Below are 27,471 nucleotides of genomic sequence, written 5' to 3'. Positions count from 1 at the left end.
TTGGCATAGAGTTTCTTTTAGTAGTCTCTTAGGATGCTTTGTATTTCTGCAGTGTCTGTTGTAACTTCTCCTTTTTCATTTCTAATTTTATTGATTTGAGTCCTCTCCCTCTTTTTCTTGATGAGTCTGGCTAATGGTTTATCAATTTTGTTTATCTTCTCAAAGAAGAAGCTTTTAGTTTTATTGATCTTTGCTATTGTTTTCTTTGTTTCTATTTCATTTATTTGTGCTCTGATCTTTATGATTTCTTTCCTTCTACTAACTTTGGGTTTTGGTTGTTCTTCTTCCTCTAGTTCCTTTAGGTGTAAGGTTAGATTGTTTACTTGAGATTTTTCTTGTTTCTTGAGGTAACCTTGTATAGCTATAAACTTCCCTCTTAGAACTGCTTTTGCTTCATCCCATAGGTTTTGCATCATCGTGTTTTCATTGTCATTTGTCTCTAGGTATTTTTTGATTTCCTCTTTGATTTCTTCAGTGATCTCTTGGTTATTTAGTAACGTATTGTTTAGCCTCCATGTGTTTGTGTTTTTTACGTTTTTTCCGCTGTAATTCATTTCTAATCTCATAGTGTTGTGGTCAGAAAACATGCTTGATATGATTTCAATTTTCTTAAATTTACTGAGGCTTGACTTGTGACCCAAGATGTGGTCTATCCTGGAGAATTATCTGTGAGCACTTGAGAAGAAAGTGTAATCTGCTGTTTTTGGATGGAATGTCCTATAGATATCAATTAAATCTATCTGGTCTATTGTGTCATTTAAAGCTTCTGTTTCCTTATTTATTTTCATTTTGGATGATCTGTCCATTGGTGTAAGTGAGGTGTTAAAGTCCCCCACTATGATTGTGTTACTGTCGATTTCCTCTTTTATAGCTGTTAGCAGTTGCCTTATGTATTGAGGTGCTCCTATGTTGGGTGCATATATATTTATAATTGTTATATCTTCTTCTTGGATTGAACCCCCTTGATCATTATGTAGTGTCCTTCCTTGTCTGTTCTAACATTCTTTATTTTAAAGTCTATTTTATCTGATATGAGTATGGCTACTCCAGCTTTCTTTTGATTTCCATTTGAATGGAATATCTTTTTCCATCCCCTCACTTTCAGACTGAATGTGTTCCTAGGTCTGAAGTGGGTCTGTTGTAGACAGCATATATATGGGTCTTGTTTTTGTATCCATTCAGCAAGCCTGTGTCTTTTGGTTGGAGCATTTAATCCATTCACGTTTGGGGTAATTATCGATATGTATGTTCCTATTACCATTTTCTTAATTGTTTTGGGCTTGTTTTTGTAGGTCCTTTCTTCTCTTGTGTTTCCCACTTAGAGAAGTTCCTTTAGCATTTGTTGTAGAGCTGGTTTGGTGGTGCTGAATTCTCTTAGCTTTTGCTTGTCTGTAAAGCTTTTGTTTCTCCATCGAATCTGAATGAGATCCTTGCCGGGTAGAGTAATCTTGGTTGTAGGTTCTTCCCTTTCATCACTTTAATTATATCATGCCAGTCCCTTCTGGCTTGTAGAGTTTCTGCTGAGAAATCAGCTGTTAACCTTATGGGAGTTCCCTTGTATGTTATTTGTCATTTTTCCCTTGCTGCTTTTAATAATTTTTCTTTGTCTTTAATTTTTGCCAATTTGATTACTATGTGTCTTGGTGTGTTTCTCCTTGGGTTTATCCTGTATGGGACTCTCTGCACTTCCTGGACTTGGGTGGCTATTTCCTTTCCCATGTTAGGGAAGTTTTTGACTATAATCTCTTCAAATATTTTCTCTGTTCCTTTTTCTCTCTCTTCTCCTTCTGGGACCCCTATAATGCAAATGTTGCTACATTTAATATTGTCCCAGAAGTCTCTTAGGCTGTCTTCATTTCTTTTCATTCTTTTTTCTTTATTCTGTTCCACAGCAGTTAATTCCACCATTCTGTCTTCCAGGTCACTTATCCATTCTTCTGCCTCAGTTATTCTGCTATTGATTCCTTCTAGTGTAGTTTTCATTTCAGATTGTATTTTTCATCTCTGTTTGTTTGTTCTTTAATTCTTCTAGGTCTTTCTTCAACATTTCTTGCATCGTCTCGATCTTTGCCTCCATTCTTTGTCTGAGGTCCTGGATCATCTTCACTATCATTATTCTGAATTTTTTTTCTGGAAGGTTGCCTATCTCCACTTCATTTAGTTGTTTTTCTGGGGTTTTATCTTGTTCCTTCGTCTGGTACATAGCCCTCTACCTTTTCATCTTGTCTATCTTTCTGTGAATGTGGTTTTTGTTCCACAGGCTGCAGGATTGTAGTTTTTCTTGCTTCTAAAGTTTATATTTTAATGTTTCACAATAATAATCTAAACTAGCATCCAATTCTTGTTCTGATGAAATAAATTAAGCACAGTTTTCCTTTCACACCCCAAAAAACTATTAAATATGCTTAATGTGGAAATCTCATAGTTTTTTGGGTTTTTTTTTTTTTGCAATGTAATATATTCTAAGTTTTTCCTAATGAAGGCCTTTTGAACTTTGGAGCAAATTGCTGTAACGTTTTTCTTTATGTTTTTAGAGGCAGCTGCCATCTTTCTATCATTACCTGTCTTCATTTTTATTGTTGGGAGTATTATTAACCTTTAAAAATAAATTTTCAGAAAATACTTCTCATGGTAGAATATAGATACAGAAAAATCACATAAAACAAATGTATAGCTTAATGAATTACTAAGGCAAACACCCTTAAATACCATCCAGGTCAAGAAATGGAACATTGCCAGCCACTCTACAACCCATCCACAAATCCTAACCAATCACAAACCTCTCTTTTCTCCCTACATGTAATAGCGCCCCTGAATTTTAAGGTATTCACTATCATACTCACTTACATTTTTTTCTAGTTTAAAGTATTAGCACCCAAGTGTGACTTCCTTAGCACTACAGTTTGGTTTCCCAACTTTTTAGTTTTCTGATATCTTTTTTCCTTATGTACAATCAGTTCTATTTGTAAACATAAATTTATTAATCAGCACCAGTGCTATGTCAATGTATTTCTATTCACTTCAGTTGCCTGAAGCCCATTCTCTTGTAAATTCCTCAGGAAGAACTCATGGGAACACTACTCCATGAATTCTTGCATATTGAAAGCAACTTAAGAGCTTTATACTTGAAAATCAACTTGGCTAAATATCAAATTCTTGGCTCACAGCATCTCTAAGATGTCAGTATGGTTTTATTGGTAATCTAATTTTCTTTTCCTTATAAATAATTTGATATTTTTACCTAGATTCTCAAAAGATTTTATTTTCTTTGAAGACCAGTAATTTTATAGACTATTTCTTCATGTTGGTTGCTCTGGGGTAACTTTTTCAGGGAGTATATGGGTTGATCTTTCAGTGTGCAGTTTCGAATCTCATGTTTTAAATTTCAAGAATTTTTCTGAGTTGTAGATTTTAGTATTTGTTCTGTTCTTTACTTTGAGTTTCTTCTTTTGAGGACACCTATTATGTATATATTAAATCATCTTTGCCTATCCTCTTAATTTGTTACTTTCTCTCAAATCCTTCTTACCTTTTTAAAAAAAAAATTTTAATTGAAGTATAATTGATTTAGAATGTTGTGTTAATTTCTGCTATACAGCAAAGTGACTCAGTAATACACATATATACATTTTTATATTCTTTTCCATTATGGGTTATCCCAGGATATTGAATATAGTTCCCTGTCCTATACAGTAGGACCTCATTGTTAATCCATTCTATATGTAATAGTTTGCATCTCCTTACCCCAAACTTCCAATCCATCCTTCCTCCAACCCCCTCCCCCTTGGCAGCCACAAGTCTGTTCTCGTGATCATGGTATCTTCCCTGCCAGGTAAGTATACAAGCCTGTTCTCTATGTCTGTGAGTCTGTTTCTGTTTCATATATAAGTTCATTTCTGCCATATTTCAGAATCCACATATAAGTGATATCATATGGTATTTGTCTTTCTCTTTCTGACTTACTTCACTTAGTATGATAATCTCTAGTTGCATACATGTTGCTACAAATGGCATTATTTTGTTCTTTTTTTATGGCTGAGTAGTATTCCATTGTATATATGTACCACATCTTCTTTATCCATTCATCTGTCAGTGGACATTAAGGTTGTTTCCATGTCTTGGCTATTGTGAACAGTGCCAACATGAACATAGGGGGGCATGTATCTTTTGGAATTATAGTTTGGTCCAGATATATGCCCAGGAGTGGGATTGCTGGATCATATGGTTATTCTATTTTTAGTTTTCTAAGAAACCTCCATACTGTTTTCCATAGTGGCTGCACCAGTGTACATTCCCACCAACAGTGTAGGAGGGTTCCCTTTTCTCCACACCCTCTCCAGCATTTGTTGTTTGTAGATTTTCTGATGATGCCCATTCTGACTGGCGTGAGGTGATACCTCATTGCAGTTTTGATTTTCATTTCTCTAATAATTAGTGGTGTTCAGCAGCTTTTCATGTGCCTCTTGGCCATCTGTACGTCTTCTTTGGAGAAATGTTTATTTAGGCCTCTGTCCATTTTCTGCTTGGGTTGTTTGCTTTTTTGTTGTTGAATTGTATGAGCTATTTGTATATTTTGGAAATTAAGCCCTTGTCGGTCACATGATTTGCAAATATTATTTCCCATTCCATAGGTTGTCTTTTTGTTTCATTTATGGTTTCCTTTGCTGTGCAAAAGCTTGTAAGTTTGATTAGGTCCCATTTGTTTATTTTTGTTTTTATTTCTATTGCCTTGGAAGACTGACCTAAGAAAACATTGATATGATTTATATCAGAGAATATTTTGCCTATGATCTCTTCTAGGAGTTTTATGGTGTCATATCTTATGCCATTTTGAGTTTATTTTTGTGTATGGTGTGAGGGTGTATTGTAACTTCGTTGATTTACATGCTCCTGTCCAACTTTCCCAGCACCACTTGCCGAAGAGACTGTCTTTCTCCCATTTTATATTCTTCCCTCCTTTGTTGAAGATTATTTGACCGTAGGAGTGTGGGTTTATTTCGGGGCTCTCTGTTCTGTTCCATTGATCCATATGTATGTTTCTGTGCCATTACCACATTGTTTTGATTACTGTAGCTTTGTAGTATTGTCTGAGTGTGGGAGGGTTTTGCCTCCTGCTTTGTTATTTTTCCTTAGGATTGCTTTGGCAATTCTGGGTCTTTTATAGTTCCATATAAATTTTAGGATAATTTATTCTAGTTCTGTGAAAAATGTCATGGGTAATTTGATAGGGATCTCTCTTTCTTTTTTTTAACATCATTATTGGAGTATAACTGCTTTAAAATGGTGTGTTAGTTTCTGCTGTATAACAAAGTGAATCAGCTATACGTATACATATACCCCCATATCCCCTCCCACTTGCGTCTCCCTCCCACCCTCCCTATCCCACCCCTCTAGGTGGTCACAAAGCACCGAGCTAATCTCCCTCTGCTATGCTGCTTCTCCCCATTAACTATCTATTTCACATTTAGTAGTGTATATATGTCCATGTCACTCTCACTTTGTCCTAGCTTACCCTTCCCCCTCCCCGTGTCCTCAAGGCCATTCTGTACGTCTGCATCTTTAGTCTTGTCCTGCCCCTAGGTTCTTCAGAACCTTTTTTTTTTTTTTAGATTCCATATATACATGTTAGCATACAGTATTTATTTTTCTCTTTCTGACTTACTTCACTCTGTATGACAGACTCTAGGTCCATCCACCTCACTACAAATAACTCAGCTTTGTTTCTATTTATGGCTGAGTAATATTCCATTGTATATAAGTGCCACATCTTCTTTATCCATTCATCTGTCGATGGACACGAAGGTTGTTTCCATGTCCTGGCTACTGTAAATAGTGCTGCAATGAACATTGTGGTACATGACTCTTTTTGAATTATGGTTTTCTCAGGGTATATGCCCAGTAATGGGATTGCTGGGTCGTATGGTAGTTCTATTTTTAGTTTTTTTAAGGAACATCCATACTGTTCTGCATAGTGGCTGTATCAGTTTACATTCCCACCAACAGTGCAGCAGGGTTCCCTTTTCTCCACACCCTCTCCAGCATTTATTGTTTGTAGACATTTTGAGGATGGCTATTCTGACTGGTGTGAGGTGATACCTCATTGTAGTTTTAATTTGCATTTCTCTAATGATTAGTGGTGTTGAGCATCCTTTCATGTGTTTGTTGGCAATCTGTATATCTTCTTGAGAGAAATGTTTATTTAGGTCTTCTGCCCATTTTAGGATTGGGTTGTTTTTTTGTTTGATATTGAGCTGCATGAACTGCTTGTATATTTTGGAGACTAATCCTTTGTCAGTTCCTTCGTTTGCAAATATTTTCTCCCATTCTAAGGGTTGTCTTTTCATCTTGTTTATGGTTTCCTTTGCTGTGCAAAAGCTTTTAAGTTTCATTAGGTCCCATTTCTTTATTTTTGCTTTTATTTCCATTACTCTAGGAGGTGGGTCAAAAAGGATCTTGTGATTTATGTCATAGAGTGTTCTGCCTATGTTTCCCTCTAAGAGTTTGATAGTGTCTGGCCTTACATTTAGGTCTTTAATAAATTTTGAGTTTATTTTTCTGTATGGTGTTAAAGAGTGTTCTAATTTCATTCTTTTACATGTAGCTGTCCAATTTTTCCTGCACCACTTATTGAAGAGGAAGTCTTTTCTCCATTGTATACTTTTGCCTCCCTTGTCTAAGATAAGGTGACCATATGTGTGTGGGTTTATCTCTGGGCTTTCTATCCTGTTCCATTGAACTATACTTCTGTTTTTGTGCCAGTACTGTACTGTCTTGATTACTGTATCTTTGTAGTATAGTCTAAAGTCTGGGAGCCTGATTCCTCCAGCTCCATTTTTCTTTCTCAAAGTTGCTTTGGCTATTCAGGATCTTTTGTGTTTCCATACAAACTGTAAAATTTTTTGTGCTAGTTCTGTGAAAAATGTCATTGGTAGTTTGATAGGGATTGCATTGACTCTGTAGATTGCTTTGAGTAGTATAGTCATTTTCACATTGTTGATTCTTCCAATCCAAGAACATGGTATATCTCTCCATCTGTTTGTGTTGTCTTTGATTTTTTTCATCAGTGTCTTATAGTTTTCAGAGTACAGGTCTTTTACCTCCATAGGTAGGTTTATTCCTAGGAATTTTATTCTTTTTGTTGCAATGGTAAATAGGAGTGTTTCCTTAATTTCTCTTTCAGAATTTTCATCATTAGTGTTTAGGAATGCAAGAGAGTTCTGTGCATTAATTTTGTATCCTGCTACTTTATCAAATTCATTGAGTAGCTCTAGTAGTTTTCTGGTAGCATTTTTAGGATTCTCTATGTATAGTATTATGTCATCTGCAAACAGTGACAGTTTTACTTGTTCTTTTCCAATTTGGATTCCTTTAATTTCTTTTCCTTCTCTGATTGCTGTGGCTAAAACTTCCAAACCTATATTGAATAATAATGGTGAGAGTGAGCAACCTTGTCTTGTTCCTGGTCTTAGTGGAAATGTTTTCAGTTTTTCAACATTAAGAACGATGTTGGCTGTGGGTTTGTCATATATGGTCTTTATTATGTTGAGGTAAGTTCCCCCTATGCCTACTTTCTGGAGGGTTTTTATCATAAATGGGTGTTGAATTTTGTCAAAACCTTTTCTGCATCGATTGAGATGATCATATGTTTTTTCTCCTTCAGTTTGTTAATATGGTTTATCACATTGATTGCTTTGTGTATATTGAAGAATTCTTGCATTCCTGGGATATGCCCCATTTGATCATGCTGTATGATCCTTTTAATGGGCTGTTGGATTCTCTTTGCTAGTATTTTGTTGAGGATTTTAGCATCTATGTTCATCAGTGATATTGGTCTGTAGTTTTCTTTTTTTGTGACATATTTGTCTGGTTTTGGTATCAGGGTGATGGTGGCCTCGTAGAATGAGTTTTGGAGTGTTCCTCCCTCTGCTATATTTTGGAAGAGTTTGAGAAGGATAGGTGTTAGCTCTTCTCTAAATGTTTGATAGAATTCGCCTGTGCAGCCTCTGGTCCTGGGCTTTTGTTTGTTGGAAGATTTTTAATCACAGTTTCAATTTCACTGCTTGTGATTCGTCTGTTTATATTTTCTGTTTCTTCTGGGTTCAGTCTCAGTAGGTTGTGTTTTTCTGAGAATTTGTCCATTTCTTCTGTCCATTTTATTGGCATATCATTGCTTTTAGTAATCTCTCATGATTCTTTGTATTTCTGCAGTGTCAGTTGTTATTTCACCTTTATCATACCTAATTCTATTGATTTGAGTCTTCTCCCTTTTATTGTTGATAAGTCTGGTTAATGGTTTATCAATTTCATTTATCTTCTCAAAGAACTAGCTTTTAGTTTTATTGATCTTTAATATGGTTTCCTTCATTTCTTTTTCATTTATTTCTGATCTGATCTTTATGATTTCTTTCCTTTTGCTACTTTGGATTTTTTCTGTTCTTCTTTCTCTAATTGCTTTAGGTGTAAGTTTAGGTTGTTTATTTGAGGTGTTTCTTCTTTCTTGAGGTAAGATTTTATTGCTTTAAACTTCCCTCTTAGACTGCTTTTGCAGCATCCCATTGGTTTTGTGTCATCGTGTTTTCATTGTCATTTGTTTCTACGTATTTCTTAATTTCCTCTTTGATTTCTTCAGTGATCTCTTGGTTATTTAGTAGCATATTGTTTAGCTTCCATGTGTGTATTTTTTCCTGTAATTGATATCTAGTCTTATAGCGTTGTGATTGGAAAAGGCACTTGATATGATTTCAATTTTCTTAAGTTTACCAAGGCTTGATTTGTGACCCAAGATATGATCTATCCTGGAGAATGTTCCATGAGCACTTGAGAGGAAAGTGTATTCTGTTGTTTTGGGATGGAATGTCTTATAAATATCAATTAAGTGCATCTTGTTTAATGTGTCATTTAAAGCTTGTGTTTCCTTATTTATTTTCATTTTGGATGATCTGTCCATTGGTGAAAGTGGGGTGTTAAAGTCCCCTACTCTTATTGTGTTACTGTAGCTTTCCCCTTTTATGGCTGTTAACATTTGCCTTATGTAGTGAGGTGCTCCTATGTTGGGTGCATAAATATTTACAATTGTTATATCTTCTTCTTGGATTGATCCCTTGATCATTATGTAGTGTCCTTCTTTGTCTCTTGTAATAGTCTTTCTTTTCAGGTAGACTGCCTATTTCCTCTTCATTTGTTTGGTCTGGTGGCTTTTTACCTTGCTCCTTCATCTGCTGTGTGTTTCTCTGTCTTCTCATTTTGCTTAATTTACTGTGTTTGGGGTCTACTTTTTGCAGGTTGCAGGTTCGTAGTTCCCATTGTTTTTGGTGTCTGCCCTCAGTGGGTAAAGTTGGTTCAGTGGGTTGTGTAGGCTTCGTGGTGGAGGGGACTAGTGCCTGTGTTCTGGTGGATAAGGCTGGATCTTGTCTTTCTGGTGGGCAGGACCACGCCTGGTGGTGTGTTTTGTGGTGTCTGTGAACTTAGTATGATTTTAGGCAGCCTCTCTGCTAATGGGTGGGGTTGTGTTCCTGTCTTGCTAGTTGTTTGGCATGGGGTGTCCAGCACTGTAGCTTGCTGGTCGTTGATTGGAGCTGGGTCTTAGCATTGAGACAGAGATCTCTGGGAGAGCTCTTGCCAATTGATATTACATGGGGCTGGGAGGTCTCTGGTGGTCCAATGTCCTGGACTCTGCTCTCCCACCTCAGAGGCTCAGGCCTGACACCCGGCTGGAGCACCAAGACCCTCTCAGCCACAGGGCTCAGAACAAAAGGGAGGGAAAAAAAGAAAGAAAAAATAATAAATAAAGTTATTAAAATAAAAAAATAAAAAATATATAATTAAAATTTTAAAAATAAAAATGTAATTTTAAAAAAAGAAGAGAGCAACCAAACCAATAAACAAATCCACCAATGATAACAAGCGCTAAAAACTATACTAAAAGAAATGGACAGACATAACCTTAGGACAGATGGTAAAAGCAAACCTATACAGACAAAATCACACAAAGAAGCATATGGATACACATTCACAAAAAGAGAAAAAGGAAAAATATGTACATATATATATATAAAAAAAAGGAAGAGAGCAACCAAATCAATAAATAAATCTACCAATGATAATAAGCTCTAAATACTAAACTAAGATATACATAAAACCAGAAACAAATTAGATGCAGAAAGCAAACCCCAAGTCTACAGTTGCTCCCAAAGTCCACCGCCTCAATTTGGGGATGATTCGTTGTCTATTCAGGTATTCTACAGATGCAGGGAACCTCAAGTTTATTGTAGAGATTTAGTCCACTGCTTCTGAGGTTGTATGGAGAAATTTCCCTCTCTCTTCTTTGTTCTCACAGCTCTGGGAGTTCAGCTTTGGATTTGGCCCTGCCTCTGCATGTAGGTCGCCTCTGGCATCTGTTCTTTGCCCAGTCAGGAGGTGGTTAAAGGAACAGCTGATTTGGGGGCTCTGGCTTACTCAGGCCAGGGGGAGGGAGGGGTACAGAATGCAGGGCAAGCCTGTGGCAGCAGAGGCCAGCATGATGTTGCAATAGCCTGAGGCGCGCTGTGTGTTCTCCTGGGGAAGTTGTCCCTGGAAACTGCACAGTGGCGGGCTGCACAGCCTGCACAGGGTCCCAGGCGGGGAGGTGTGAATAGTGACCTGTGTTTGCACACAGGAGTCTTGATGGCTGCAGCAGCAACCTTAGCGTTTCATGCTCATCTCTGGTGTCCGCGCTGATAGCCGCAGCTCATGCCCATCCCTGGAGCTCGTTTAGGCAGTGCTCTGCCTTCTGTGGGCACTCAGGGAAGGAATGCCCTCTCCTCCTACACCCCAAAACAATGGTCTCTTGACTCTTAGGCAGTTCCAGATGTTTTCTCGGACTCCCTCCCAGCTAGCTGTGGCGCACGAGGCCCATTCAGGCTGTGTTCACACAGCCAACCCCAGTCCTTTCCCTGGGATCTGACCTCTGAAGCCCGAGCCTCAGCTCCCAGCCCCCACACACCCTGGCGGGTGAGCAGACAAGCTTCTCGGGCTGGTGAGTGCTGGTCGGCACCGATCCTCTGTGCAGGAATCTCTCTGCTTTGCCCTCTGCACCCCTGTTGCTGCGCTCTCTTCCATGGTTCTGAAGCTTCCCTCCCACCCACACCCTGTCTCTGCCAGTGAAGGGGCTTCCTAGTGTGTGGAAACTTTTCCTCCTTCATAGCTCCCTCCCAGAGGTGTAGGTCCTGTCCCTATTCTTTTGTCTCTGTTTTTTCTTTTTTTCTTTTGTACCACCCAGGTACGTGGGGAGTTTCTTGCCTTTTGGGAAGTCTGAGGTCTTCTGCCAGCGTTCAATAGGTGTTCTGTAGGAGCTGTTCCACGTGTAGATGTATTTTTGGAGAGGAAGGTGATCACATCTTACTCCTCAGGCCATCTTGAAGGTCCCCTATCTCTTTCTCTCTTTTTTTTGACATTTAAATTTTCCTCCCTTTCATCCTCTAGTCATCCAAAGGCATTATTTGTTATGCTTATTTGATCTCGTATTTCTTCTAATTTAGTCTTCATTTTCTAATGATTTTTAATTTTTTTTCTTTTCTGAGTATATCATCCCATTTTTGAATTTCTGCTTCTTATATAAGTTATTCTTTCATATATTGTACCAAAGTTTTCTGGATTCATTAGAAGTAGCTATAAATAGAAAATAGAAGTTAGAAACAGAAAAAATATATTTTTCATCTTTTAGGGGCATATCCTTCTATATGTATTTTCTGTAGGTGTGCTATTTCACTATTTTTTTCCTTTTATAAATTAACTATGAGACTAAACCTTAATCATTTGTCTGTTGCTTATCTTTATAGAAAATGTGTTTTCTTAACTATTAAAGGGAGATGTGATTCAGAAACCTTTTATAAGTTATGGTTTTAAGCTATATTTCAAAATTATGGACGATAATGTTCTAAGACCTCCCAGTCCTTCTCCTTTACTTTCATCTAGACCTTTTTCTTTTGTCCCTGTAATGCTCAATATAGGATCTTTTTCTCAGAAGGAAGCTTTATCATGGAAGGGAATTTGGTAAGTTTTTAGAGTTCATGGTGCCCAGACCATTCCAACTCCTTACCATAGACCTCTTGTATTCAGCTATAGTGGAATGTGAAAATCCCCTCCCAGATTTAATTACCATTCTCAAATTGCCCTACTGCACTTTCCAGTGAATATCTGTCAGTAATTTGGGAATTTTTCAGGTCCATCAGATATCTAGTTGCTTCCCTCTGCTTCCTCCTACACAGTTGCTTTGGAAGGCCCATCTCTATACTCACTCATTTTGGGGGTTCATGGAAATATCTTGTCACCTAATTTTGATTAGATATTGTCACTGAGTTTTGGGGTTTGTACTCAAGATGTCTTGCAGAGAGAATTCAGAGAGATTAAAAACTTTGTCACCACCAACATTCCAGAATCCTCCTTGTTTACTTCATATCTTTATGTTTTATGGAGCTGTCAGTTCCCTGCTGTAATGAGATTCCTTTTTGTAAGATTTTACAGGACAATAGGGAGCAGAAATTTGAAGGGAAGCCAAGAATAGCCATTGAGCAAATCCTCCTTGCTCCAGCCCGGTTGACCATCTCTCACATCCTCTGATAGACCATATTCTTTCCCTCCACTGGGCCTTCTCACAGGCTATTTTTTTTCTGCCTGCAATGCCCTTTACCCTTCTAAGTAAATCCTACTCAATCTTCAGGTCTCCACCTGACTGTCACTTCTTTACTCTCATAACACCTTGTACATTAGCTTTGGAAGATAAATCACACTAATCTGTCTTCCGCATAGACTGTAAATTCCATGAAGTGCAAGTACCATGTCTATTCTATTCACTCCTGCATCCTCAGTTCCTGGCCCGTTGTATGTGTCTAATAAATGATAATGGAAAAATAAATATCTGGATGTCTGATGAGTGACTGCATCTAGCAAGTCACATGTAGAAGCATCACAACTATAGTTAGAAATAATAAGCAATATGGTATTCCTTTAGATGGTTAACTATATAATTTTTTGGTTTATTTTAGCTAAGAGAGCGTTTTCCATGTTAAAACTTAAAAAATAAAAATAAGATATGAACATTATGTTTTCAATACAATGGGATAAGTAATGATGTTCAAAAAAAGGCATTCTTTCTTATATCTGACAATAAGAGTTTGCAGCAAGTCAACGTTAGAGGTTGTAGCTGCTAGGGAAAATAAATCCAAGTTGCAGGTTTAGAACATCTTTTCATATAAATAGTACTTCAAAAAAGAAAAAGATTACAAATAAATTCAGCATGATTTTCCAAGTGTGAGCCACTAACCAAAAGAGTATAAAATCTATCACCTAGGGTATAAAGAAAAAATCTAGTGAAAACAAAATTTCAGCATTCCATAAATACTGAAGGATTCAAATTTGTCACAAAACACTATTAATATCATGAAATACTATGGTATCTATGACTGGCCATCTAGATTAGGGTGAATATAGTAAATTAGCATTCAAACCAATTCCATGATATACAGTGCTACCTTAACATCATGATTTTAATGTACAGAAGCTTTTGACAAAACTCTTGAATAGATGAGGAAAAATAGGGAAAGTTCTAATTAAATGTTGAGAATGACATGAATAGCTCAGTGAAAATACTTAGGCTTGTTTAATAATATCTTTGGCAAAAGCAGTATTATTTGTACAGCGACAATTACCTGCCCCAGTACAATTCCAAGCAAGTCTACACCATCAGATTTAGATGCTATACTGAGCCTGTTTCTTCAGCTTTAGAACAATCTGGTCCTGCACCTCTGTTTCATGACAGCTCCTGATAATCTGCTTGAGTTGTTTCCTTTCTTAGAACAACCTAAGAATATGTCACTAATAAGAGGTGCACGTAAGTACACCCTAATATCACTAAGGCCCCACAAGTGGGCTTTTTAAAAATGCTTTCTACACAGGCCTATGGATCATGCTTGCATTTATTTCTGCTGTGTTTTATTGGAGATTTGGATTTGAGACGGATAAGTGAAAGCTTAGAGTCATAGACAATCAGCGGCAGCCTTCCTGGCATGACTCATTTCTATAAGAAGGTAGAAAGGTAAATCAAATGACATTTCTAGGATTTTTCCAGACTTATGCTATAACTATTAAGAGAATGTTTTATGATTGGAACTGGCAAACTCCTTTCCTGGGATTTATCATTATGTGTGAGCATAGACTTCTAGGCTATACATCCCATACCGTGCCTAAGACACTTCAGGGCTATAAAATGTTTACCATCCCCTGCCAGTTAGCTCAGAGGGCTGGAGAACTGCTTTGAAGAAGCCAAGTCACAAGCCCCATCCTGTAGAAGCCAGTTAGTGTCAAAAATAGATCTGTTCCCTGCCAAAAGCTTGCACCTTGAATCTCAGCCAGCTCTTGGCCACAGCAAAACTCAATTCATTTACCCTTGATCATAGGAGGAACCAGGAAAGAGAATGTAGATGGATCAAAGCACAACCATCATCACTCTTGGACAGAAAATCTAAATAAAGTCATTTCCTCCTGACAGTGTCAGCAGCATCATCTTCTTAGAAGACACTATATATTCTATAATTTGATGAAATTACTCTTTTTGTATCCTTAAATCCCTTCCTATATGTAGATTATTCTTAGAATGCTGATGTTGACAATAGTCTGAATCTGTATTATATATGGACCATGGAGTGACATGAACTTCATAGAGAACATGTATCTCTTGGCTATAGTCACAACAATATAATGGATTGCCTGACTCATACTTGAGTTGCAGCAGGCTATACATACCCTTTTCTCCTTTCACTAGGTCTCTTTCCAGTTCATGGCCACATATGGATGGCTCTTTAATTTTAATGAAAGATATAACAGGCTTTCCACCCTAAATTTAAATGAGATAAAAAACAAAAACAAAACAGAGCAAAATAGCTAGTTGCATTCTCAGTCCCAGAGAATGGAGAAGAAGCCCAACCTTTTCATTTCAGATTCCTCTGCCTCAAATACATCTCTCAGACATTCACATTTCTCCTTCCCTTATTTAATTCAGGTTTCTATGAAAAATTTCAGCTCTTTCTAGAGTACTTCCCAAAGCATCATTTCCACCATGATGTTCTCCTGGCCCCAAACCTTATCTTCTTGCCTTGCTTTATTTTCTTTATAGCACTTATCTCTATCTGATATTAGATTTGGTGATTACTTGTTTGTCCTTTTTGTTCCCTACTAGATTACTAATGCTAAAACAATACCTGGAATAGAATAGGTTTTTTCAATATATATTTATTGAAAATGACTTAATATGAACATACATTAACAAATAGACATTATAACAGCAATAAAATTGCATTCATGTATAGTGACATCTTTTCAAATCAGCTTTGGTTTATTTTGAGACACAGCTTCCTTCCAATTACCCATTGTTTCAATCTTCCAAGGAAAAGCCTTACAAAATCTGAATAATGGTTGCTTCTCTTACCACAGAGTTGCAAGTAATCTCTAGTTATTTTTTTAATTAACTTTTTATAACGTTTAAGTCAAGCTATTTTTTGGTAATAGAGGTAAAATTCACATAACATAAAATTAACCATTTTAACATGTGCATTTCTCTGTCATTTAGTACATTGGCAATGTTGTGAAACCATTACCTCTATTTAATTTTAATCCATTTTCATCAATGATGTTACTTTTTTTAAAAACTTATTAATCATCTTGGAGTGGTAGAAAACTAACCCATTACATAACAAAATGGTAAATAAAGAAAAGAATCAAGCATTTATCTCATCATCCCTATTTAAGCTATTATATGGGGTAAACAAATAGTAGATGAGGGAAAATGAATCTTTTTAAAAGTATTCCAACTGATAAATAAAAAAGAAATTATTAATTTGGTATTTCACTATTTGGAATCCCCAGTGAATTAGTGGGTCAAGCCATTGAGCACGAGCAACAAATATCACAAAAAGAAAGACATCTAGATATTCTGTGCCTTGTAATAAAAGAACACAATCACATCTATAGTTTTGTCAAAGAGAGAAGAGAGAGTCTGCCCAAGCCTCTGCATTTAGCTGCCAATTTTCCACAAACACAGAGGACAGGGAACATGTTGAACTACACCATGAGTTTACAATCTACAAAGTCCAGACTGTGCGGAACTCTATAGAGCAAATTCACTAACTTCTTCAAATAATAAATTGTAAGAAGAATAGGCTGGAAGAGAAACATATAGATTAAGAGACTTAAAAGACATAACAATTGTTTTTAATGGGCAAGATTAAACATAGTGTCTTAGGATACACGTTCAGGGAATAAAAATGTAAAGAAATGCAAAGAAATGATAAATATAGAAGTCATGGTCATGGTTATTCTAGAGAAGAGAGAAAGGATGGTGACTGGGACAGGGCATATATTTGAGCTTAAAGTTCTGTTTCTTGATCTGAATGAAGTTACAAGAGTGTAATTAAAAATTCATTAAGTTCTCCCTAAGATCAGGAATAAGACAGAATGCTGGTTTTTACCACTTATATTCAACATTGTACTAAAAGTTTCGACAAGAGCAATTAGGCAAAAAATAGAAATAAAAGCATCCAAATGATAAAGGAAGAAGTAAATCTATCTCTCTTCCCAGATGGCATGATCCTGTATGTAAAAAACCCAAAAGAATGCACAAAAAAGTTACTGGAGCTAATAAATGAATGCAGCAAAGTTGGAGGATACAAGATCCATGCAGAAAAGTCAGTTGTATTATGTATATCAGCAATGAACAGTCTGAAAAGGAAATTAAGAAAACAATTCCATTTACAATAGAATCTAGAAGAATAAAATACCTATGAATAAATTTAACCAAGGAGGTGAAAGACTTGTAAAATGAAAACTACAAAATGTTGCTGAATGAAATTAAAGATCTAATAAATGGAAGGACATCCCATATTCATGAATTGTAAGACATAATATAGTTAAAGATATCAATACTAACCAAAGTGAGCTGCAGAGTCAATGCAGTCCTTGCCAAAATTCCAATGGCCTTTTTGCATAAATGGAAAATCCAATCCTCAAATTGATAGGAAATTGCAAGGGGTTCTGAATAGCCAAAGCAATATTGAAAGAACAAAGTTGGAGGACTTACCCTTCCTGATTTTAAAACTTACTACAAATCAACAGTAATCAAAATATTGTGGTACTGGGATAAGGATAGACATATAGACTAATGGAATATAAGTGAAAGTGCATAAATAAACCCATACATCTATAGCTGATTGATTTTTAACAAGGGTGCTGAAACCATTCAATGGGGAAAGAATACTCTCTTCAACAAATGGTACTAGGACAACTGTATACCCACATGCAAAAGAATGAACTGGGACCTCTTACTCACACCACTTATAAAAAAATAACTCCAAGTGGATCAATTATAGAGCTAAAACCATTAAATTCTTAAGAGAAAACATAGGGGTAAATATTCATGACCTTGAATTAGGCAGTGGATTCATACATATAACACCAAAAACAGCAACAAATATAAATTAATAGGACTTCATCAAAATTAAAAACTTTTGAACATCAAAGGACATTCCAAGAAAATGAAAAGACAACCTACAGAAGAGGCAAAAATATTTGCAAATCATGTATCTAAGGATGTAGTATCTCAGATATATAAAGAACTCTTACAACTTAACAAAAAAAAAAAAGACAATTTTAAAATGGGAAAAATACTTGAATACATTTCTTTAAAGTAGATATACAAATGCCCAACAAGCACATGAAAAGTTGCTCAACATCTTTAGTCATTAGGATATCACGAATCAAACCCGCAATCTACCACTTCACACCCACTAAGATGGCTATAAATAATTTTAAAAAACCAAACAACAGAAAACAAGTGTAGTGAGGATGTGGAGAAATTGGAACCCTCACACATTGCTGGTGAGAATGTAAAATGGCTGTTGTGGCAAACAATTTGGTGGTTCCTCAAAAAGTTAAAGATATAATTATGACATAATCCCATAATTCCACTCCTAAGTATTAACCCCCCAAAAAATTTGAGAACATTTATTCAAATAAATGCATGTTCTTGAACATGTTCACATGTTCAAACCAGCAATATTCACAATAACCAAAGAGTAGAACAGCGCAAATGTCCATCAAATGATGAATGGATAGACACATTGTGGTATATCCATACAATAGGACATTACTCAACCATAAAAGAGAATGAAGTACTGATACATGCTACAACATGGATGAATCTCAAAAATATTATGTTAAGTCAAAGAAGCCAGACACAAGAAGTCACATATTGTATGATTCTATTTACATTAAATAGCCAAAAGAGGTAAATCCATAGAGAGAGAAAGCAGATTGTTGTTTGCCAGAGACTGGGAAGAGGACAGAATGGGAAGAAACTGCTTAATGGGTAAGAGGTTTTAGTTTGGAGTGATGGAAGTATTTTGAAACTACATAGAAAGAGGTGTTGGTTACCAACATTGTAAATGTTCTAAATGCTTCTGAAGTGTTCACTTTAAAGTGGTTCATTTTATGTTCTGTAAGTTTTGCCTCAATAAATCATTTTTTCAAATGCTTTAAGCTATTAAGAAACATAACCTACACCCATATACACCTCTTTATAAATTCTGCACTCTTTTTTGGAGAGGAGAAGAGAAATGAGGAGATGCTGATTCTGAAATGGTTACTTTGGACAAAGAAAGGTCAGACTCTTTACCTGACTCATAGTCATTATGGTAATTATTTCATAAAATGAAGTTTCCATTTGCCCCTTGTCTCAAGTTCATTCTAACACATTTCCTCTGGCTTAGTGACAGCCTGTTTAAACACGTTTCTTGTATTTTACAGACACACTTGGCAAGTGCAAGACAAAATCGACGCAAACAATGTGGCTTACACAACTGGGAAGCTAAGCTTTCACACTGATTATCCAGCCCTCCATCATCCACCTGGGGTAAGGTGAGCCTCAACATATTTTCCACAAGGCAGGCCAAGGACTAATATCCTCCTGCATTTTGAGCCTAGAAGATTATATGTTTCACTAGCTAATTTGTCTTATGTAGATCTTTCTCCAAACACAATCCAAACTCAGAAAATCTCTGTACTTAAATCCTGAATAGCCTCATAGTCCCAAGGAATAGAAGATTTTCATGTTTTGTTTTGGTTTTTTTTTACATTTCTTCATTTCTCCCTGGAAATAACTATTCGCATTTGTTGCTTTGCCAAGACATTTTACCACAGTGGTATATCTTGAGGTCTTTTTGCACATTTACCATTCCCAAGAGAGTTAAAAGAGAAAATAAAACCAGGGAACACAATGTAGAGTTTTCCCCACAAAGTCACATGGCCACCATTCATATCAGTTAGCTATTGCTGCAAAAAAAAAAAAAAAAAAAAAAAAAAAAAAAACCCACTCCATAACCTCACAGCGTAAAAGAACAGCCATTTACTCAGCTCATGTTTTTACAATCTGGGCTATGTTCAGCTGGGTAGCTCTGCGGCTGCTGAGTCTGCTAGGGACTTGTTGACCTAGGTGGTAGCTGAGATGACTTGCCCCTGCTCCGTCTGATCTGTCATCCTCTCCCCTCAATCAGCAGAATGTCATCTCTGCCATGTTTTATTGGTCAAAGCAGGTCGTAAGTTTAGCCCAGATTCAAGGGGTGAGGAAGTAGAGGCCACCTTTTATGGGAGAAGCTGCAAAGATGTACTACAAAGGGATATGAATACAAGAAGCAGAATAACCCTGGCTGGTTGTGGAAATCATCTACTCTCCCAGCTATCAGATACTTCATTGAGGAGGGGGATGTTCACCATGGAACCACAAATCCTCCAGATTTTCTGGAAGCCTCCTCTTCCACTACATTGTTACAAAATTACCATTTTACTAAACCAGCTACATTTTTACAAAAGCATCATTTTGTTAAACCAAGAAATAAATGGTCAGGAAACTACCTTTGAAAAGATATTTTGTTCCTATTTTTAGAGCTAAATGGGACTAAATGAAATAGCCACACAGAAATTTATATCTTCAAAGGTAAATGAAAGTGGAAATTTGGGGCAGTTCTCTAGCTAATGAAGGTGAAATGGGGGAAAATCAAAATTCCTGTGTTTTTCATCATATTGACTGGACACATTTTCCCTGTGCCTTTGTTACCCATTGTCCTCATCAGTATTAACTAAGCTAGTCTAGTATTTGACTTCACATGTTTTAAATTATTTTGTTGATTGTAAAACACCACATGATTTCTCTGAACTAAATGACGACAGTGAAATGACCCTCAATAGTCACCTTTTTGGGTAGGGATTGAGGGGAAGTCACACAATGTGATTTGTTTTAAATGTGGCCCAGAAATTTTCTAAAACCCTGAGGGTTAAAAGCCAAACTAATCAGCTCAGTTCATCTGCCAAAGGGGTTGGAGAAGTTAAATGGAATAAAGTTTTTAAAATTAGACTAGAAAACTAGGTTCTATTTAAATTTTTAAATTATCTGCTTTTTATGAGTTTATGTTTGTTTCTGGGTTAAAATTGAAAGCCTATGGAAAAGTGATTAAATGACTTCATAAATGTCCCTGAAGTATAAGGCTTGACATTTTCATAGCATTTTATATTATTTTTTTCTGCATTTTATATTCTCTCAAAGCATTTTTACTTATATTGCCTTATTTGATGCCTCTTAGAATTCCTTTAAGGTAGACAGGAGCCATCATGTCTTTTTATGTTAAATGACGAAATGGCACCCAACATGGTTAAATACTTTCACAGGGTGACATCTGATTAATAGGGAACTTGAACTTGAAACCAGGCCTCCATCATGTTTTTTCACCACACCATAGGGATCTTGAGTTGGACTTTCTAATTACCATAATTTCTATAAAATATTGATTATTTATAGACATTGTCATATATTACAAACTCTTGAAATACAGGAATTGAATCTTATACTTCCATAAATTTCAAGACTTAACCCAGCACCTTGAATGTAATAGAGACTTAATAAGTATGCCAAAAAGAGGTTGAAAAATGCCACAAAATTGTACCAATCTCTACCAGCAAGTGAAATATCCAAATCTAAGTGATCTGATAGGAGATTTTTAAATAAAAAATGATTCCTGAAATGTCTAGATTCTGGTAAAATAATGAATAAAATGTAGCCACCTGCTTGTGCTATTGTTTAAATTTCCATTTTGAATTACTCAGGGGTTGAACCAAAGTTTGAGCTCTTTTATAACAAATAAAATAAATCAATGCTCTTTTCAGTACAGATGAAATGATCTGGATAATGAGTTACCTGTTGAGAGTTCAGTTTGATCAATTTCAATCACGTGGGGGAGGATAAGGAGACATCTTTAATGAAACACAGATGTTGCTCCTTCACTGTCTTTGTCTGGGCCAAAAGTCACATGCTGCCATAAAGTAACATTTAAAAAGAAAATATTTTTGGTTCTGAATGACTTACATGACATCAAATTGGGTTTTATACACATCAGGCCTATATTTACCTTTTGAATTCACGATGAAAGTATTGTCTGGCTCCATCATCTTTTTTCTTTCATAAGATGGCATTAAAATGTAAATGTACAAAAGAAGATTATTAGTTGGCCTTGCCACATGTAAAAGACATCAGCTGACCTTTTTTTTTTAAGGTTTGTATTTGAAATATTCTGTGACTTCATTATGGCAGAGTATAAAAGGATTTAAAGAGCACTCAGATTCTCCCAAAGACAAAGTTATGCTATTGCTTTGCCTTCTTGGAGTTTGGAAGACTTGAGTTTGATATTTCCATTTCATCTTCTTTTTAATCATGCTGTTTCACCCCTCATTGCCCTGGCGATGAGATAATTCTCTACAATGACTTGGTCAGCTTATGCACATATTTTTTCAAGCTTAAAAAAATAGCATCAATTTAAGGACGAACCATTATTCATTTAGATAAGTTATCTCCTAATAGCAGAAAATAAGGTATTATCAACCTGTAATGGAAGTTTAAGTTTACAAAACACATAAACACACACACCACACAATACCAAATTAGTAAGAGTACGATAAAGGGACTTCTCCTATTACAGGAAAGGAACTTGCTATATGAGGACTTTGAAGCAAATAGGCTGAGATTTGAACATTAGCTTTGCCATGTATTAGCAGAGTTCTTACCAGCTGGCCAGTGTTTACACCTGACTCTCAGTTTCTTCATCTATATAATGGAGATGAAATTATCGAATTCTAAGGACTGTTGTGAGGAATCAATAAATATGCATTATAACATCATAATTTAAGATCAAGTATGTATAAAATTTTAAATATTGAGAAATTTTGTGTGGATTTGGGAGGAGGCAGAATTTGTGTTCTAGATCTGCACTATCCAATATAGTAGTCACTAGTCACCTATGATTGTTTACATTGTAATTTAATCTAATTAAGTCACACTAACCACATTTCAAGTGCACAGTAGTTGTATAGGACTAGCGACTACTATATTGGGCAGCACAGAAGAACATTTGCATCATCACAGAAAGTTCTAATGGACAGCACTGCCCTAGCCATCTACGGAGATAACCAAGCCAAATAGATATTTTCCCCACTTATACTGATATCCCACTAGTCTGAGTATTTGATCATATTTGCCTCTTCCTTTCTACAAGAACTGTCAGACACTGGCTTTTATTTTTATTTTATTCAGTAAAGAGGAAGTTTTAGTTTATAGTGTTAGTTTCTTTAAGCGGAATAGTGTTAGTTTCTTTAAGCAGAAAAATTACTATCTAAATTTAGGTATTAAAATTTTAGGTATTCAAAATCACCCACCCATGCTGACTTACCAAAAAGAATCATATAACCGAGGAAAACAAACCAACTCCATTCAAAAGAATATTGTTAAAATATTACTACATTTAGTTTTTCAAAATGAAATAATGTTAAACATTTTCCCCTAACTCTTAGTAAAAGTAACTAACACTTACTCCTTTTGGTTTCTCATTCCCAGTGTATCTTAGGCTTATTCATCCTCATAGCCACATCCTTCCTCATTCCCTTATCATTACGCTTGAACTACTGCATTAGATTCTCAAGTAGTTACTCTCTCACTAGTTCCCCCCCTTAAAAAATGTATCTCTTGTCAACACCACTAGACTAATAATTTCCAACTCAGTCCTGACTACGTTACTTCCATATTCAAAAGACTTTAACGATTCCCCTCTGTGCATAAGAAAGTCCAATATCTTTCATCTGACATTCCAGACTCTCCCTGATGAAATCCTAAATTACCTTTCCAGCTGGATCTACTGTTCCCAGCTGTGACCCTCTACTGCAGCCAAACTTTTTGAGACCCAGTGAAGTATGCATTTTTGCATACCCATCAACTCTGCCACCTGATTAGCTCTGGCCATTCTATTCTATGTATCCAAAATTTTATCCATCCTCCTTTGCCCATATTAAATCCTACCCCCTCTGTAAAGTCAACACAGAGTGCTCACTCATAAGATCACTGCTCTTATGATCTGTGCCTTTTGTTTACTAATGAACATTATATGCCTGTGCCCTTGTCTTCAACTGTAACAATGTTTGAACTATAAATTATTGATTACAAGCAACTTTTTCTCCCTAACCTCTTTCTCTGTTGTCACCAAAGAGACAGATATAAAAGGTTTGCTGATTTTAATTCAATTACTTTTATGAATCTTTCCCTAAAACTGTCAAAAATGTTAAGTGCATACCATTTTAAAACATAGTCCTCTGTTTCTTTTCATAGGTTCAGCTTCTGCACTGCATAAAGCAAACAGTCACTGGGGGTGATTCAGAAATTGTAGATGGATTTAACGTATGCCAAAAGCTCAAGGAAAAAAATCCTTGGGCATTCCAGATTCTGTCCTCCACCTTTGTGGACTTTACAGACATTGGAGTGGATTACTGCGATTTCTCTGTACAATCCAAACACAAAATTATAGAGTAAGTACTGTTTCTAAATTTGTCAGAGCAGTAAAACTGTTGACAGCAAAGGCTTCATTAACCTAAAGCTTAAACAACAGAAAAATTCAGTTAACTCCCAAGCTTTAGTTTTTATTAATTGTTTAATCCAATTCTTGAATGAAAGAGGAAAAAAGAACCCTTTCACCATTAAAAAAATTCTTTATCAAATTCCCTGTTCTTAATCAATATAAAAAAGTAACTAAGACTTCATGTACACTTCATTTTTAAAATATAAGTTCTACAGAGTTATAATCAGTGTGATTGTATGCTAATCGGGACCCTTTCAGAAGTGAAAAAATATAACTCAAATTAGGTAGGTCCAGGAGTTTAAAAATATCATCTGATATTGATCTCTTTTTTTCCTTCACCTCTTAGCCAACATATTCTCTGTGTTGGCTTCATTTTCAAAGATAATCAATAGAAGCTCCAAGTTTTCATTGTTATTAGAGCTGGTAATCACAGCACACAGAAAACACTTATTTCCCAATAGCTAACACAAAGATGTAGATTCGCTGCTCAACATGTGTTCAAGTCTATACTGGAAGCAATCACCACGGCTAGGAAGTCAGAGAATTCTGACTGGCTGTCCCTGGATCACATGTTCATCTCTGGAGTAAGGTCAGCCTCACCTGAACCACAAGGGCTGAGAATTAAACAGTGACATCTCCCCAGACTGATGCCAAAAACTCATATGTTCCCTACACAGAATGTTTTGTGTTCTTTTTTCATTTAACATTATTTCACAGTAATTTTTCAAGTATCTACAAAGGCCACACATTTATTCTCTTATATGAGAATTATCCTACATTGTGTTTCTAGGACATGTTTTATTTAATCCAACCTCAGTTAATGAATGCTGGGGTGTTTCCAATTTTATAACTGAGTTTGTATTCTTCTTTTAGGAGAAATAGCCAAATAATATGAAAATAGACTCATTTAATAAATAATCAAATCCTCAGTATACTAACTCAGCTTTCTTATATACACATATGATCTTCATTTATTCATTCAACAAATATTTACTGAGGCCAGTCACTCTTCTTGGTGCTTGGGATACATCAGTGGACAAAACAAAGATTCCTGCATTCATGTAGCTTACTTTCTAATAGGGGAGGGGAGAATTAGGAATTTTAAAATATATGAGTAAATTGCAATGAATGTTAAAACATTTTAAGTGCTTAAGAAAAGAGGAAAAGTAAGGCAGGATAGGGGAATATGTAGAGCCAAAGACTTAGAGAGGATGAAATTTGTATCATTAAATAGTGTGTCAAGGATAAGCTTTACTGAGTAGGCGATATTTGAGCAAAAACTTAAAGGAGTGAGGAAGTTTGTCCAGAAGATGAACAGCTAGAGCAAAGTTCCTAGGATAACCCTAAGAAGATGCTCGGTGTGTTCAAGGGACAGCAATGAGGCCAATGGGGGGATAGTATTACAAAAGGAGGCCAGGTGGGGGTAAGTTTATATAGAGCCTTACTAGTCATTGTAATAACATTAGCTTTAATTCTTAGTGAAATAAGGACTTGCTGGAAGATTTTGATCAAAAGAGAGCCATCTATATTTATATAAAGTCATTTACATTTTAAGTGGATCACCATGACTGCTGTGCTGAATATAGTGTATAAGAGCAAGGGCACGAGCAGGAAGACCAGGTTGGAAGCTCCTACAGGACCAGAGGTCAGAGATGAGGGTAACTTGAACATGAGTGGTCCAGGTGGCGATAGCAGCAGTATGGAGAAGGGTCTACTTGGGGATATATTTTGCATATTGAAACAGCATATTTTCATGACAGATTGAATGACGGTGTGAGAGAAAGACAGATGTCAAAAATAAATCCTAGTTCAGAATAACGTACCCTGAGAGGTAGGTCATTGGGGTGGGAAAAAGATAAAATAGCTCCTGGGATTCCCAGTTTTAACAGGACAGCTTTCACTGTTTAAAAGTTAACTTAGAGGGCAGACAGCAGAAACAAGAAGAACTATAATCCTGCAGCCTGTGAAACAAAAACCACATTCAAAGAAAGATAGACCAAATGAAAAGGCAGACGATTATGTACCAGATGAAGGAACAAGCTAAAACCCCAGAAAAACAACTAAAGTAAGTGGAGATAGGGGAACTTCCAGAAGAAGAATTCAGAATAATGATAGTGAAGATGATCCAGGACCTCAGAAAAAGAATGGAGGCAAAGATCGAGAAGATGCAAGAAATGTTTAACAAAGACCTACAAGAATTAAAGAAGAAACACCTAGAAAAATTAAAGAACAAACAAACAGAGATGAACAATAAAATAACTGCAATGAAAAATACACTAGAAGGAATCAATAGCAGAATAACTGAGGCAGAACAACATATAAGTGACCTGGAAGACAGAAATATGGAATCCACTGTTGCAAAACAGAAAAAAAAAAAAAAATGAAAAGAAATGAAGACAACATAAGGGATCTCTGGGACAACATTAAACACACCAACATTCACATTATAGGGGTTCCAGAAGGAGAACAGAGAGAGAAAGGACCTGAGAGAATATTTAAAGAGATTGTAGTCAATAACTTCCCTAACATGGGAAAGGAAATAGCCACCCAAGTTCAGGAAGCACAGAGTCCCAGGCAGGAAAACCCAAGGAGAAACACACTGAGACTCATAGTAAACAAATTGACGAAAATTAAAGACAAAGAAAAATTATTAAATGCAAAAAGGGAAAAATGACAAATAACATACAAGGGAACTCCCATAAGATTAACAGCTGATTTTTCAGCAGAAACTCTACAAGCCAGAAGGGAGTGGCATGATATATTTAAAGTGATGAAAGGAAAGAACGTACAACCAAGATTATTCTATCCAGCAAGGAACTCATTCAGATTCGATGGAGAAATCAAAAGCTTTACAGACAAGCAAAAGCTAAGAGAATTCAGCAGCATCAAAGCAGCTCTACAACAAATGCTAAAGGAACTTTTCTAAGTGGGAAATACAAGAGGAGAAAAGGACCTACAAAAACAAAAATGAAACAATTAAGAAAAGGGTAATAGGAACAGAGATATCAATAATTACCTTAAATGTGAATACATTAAATGCTCCAACCAAAAGACACAGGCTAGCTGAAAGGACACAAAAACAAGACACATATACATGCTGTCTACAAGAGACCCACTTCAGACCTAGGGACACGTACACACTGAAAGTGAGGGGGTGGAAAAAGATATTCAATGCACAGAAATACAAAGCATCATAAGAGACTACTAAAAGAAACTCTATGCCAATAAAATGGACAACCTGGAAGAACTGGACAAATTCTTAGAAAGGTATAACCTTACAATACTGAACCAGGAAGAAAGAGAAAATAGGAAGAGACCAATCACAAGTAATGAAATTGAAACTGTGATTAAAAATCTTCCAACAAACAAAAGCCCCGGACCAGATAGCTTCACAGGAGAATTCTATCACACATTTAGAGAAGAGCCAACACCCATCCTCCTCAAACTCTTCCAAAAAATTGCAGAGGAAGGAACACTCCCAAACTCATTCTATGAGGCC

At 36.2% G+C, this 27,471-nt stretch overlaps 1 protein-coding gene across 4 annotated transcripts in view; it reads left to right on the top strand.

The window, feature by feature from the left end:
• BBOX1 (gamma-butyrobetaine hydroxylase 1) overlaps positions 1–27,471 on the top strand; it is an 81,540-nt gene that overhangs the window by 37,685 nt on the left and 16,384 nt on the right. For all 4 annotated transcript variants that reach the window (XM_082342489.1, XM_082342491.1, XM_082342488.1 and 1 more), the window contains 2 exons: positions 18,832–18,937; positions 23,726–23,922. In XM_082342489.1, the coding sequence (XP_082198615.1) occupies positions 18,832–18,937; positions 23,726–23,922 (303 nt within the window). The remainder of the gene's footprint in view (positions 1–18,831; positions 18,938–23,725; positions 23,923–27,471) is intronic.

This window comes from Balaenoptera borealis (genome assembly GCF_965194805.1).
Source record: "Balaenoptera borealis genome assembly, chromosome: 11".
NCBI lineage: Eukaryota > Metazoa > Chordata > Mammalia > Artiodactyla > Balaenopteridae > Balaenoptera > Balaenoptera borealis.
This window is presented reverse-complemented; position numbering and strand designations above follow the sequence as displayed.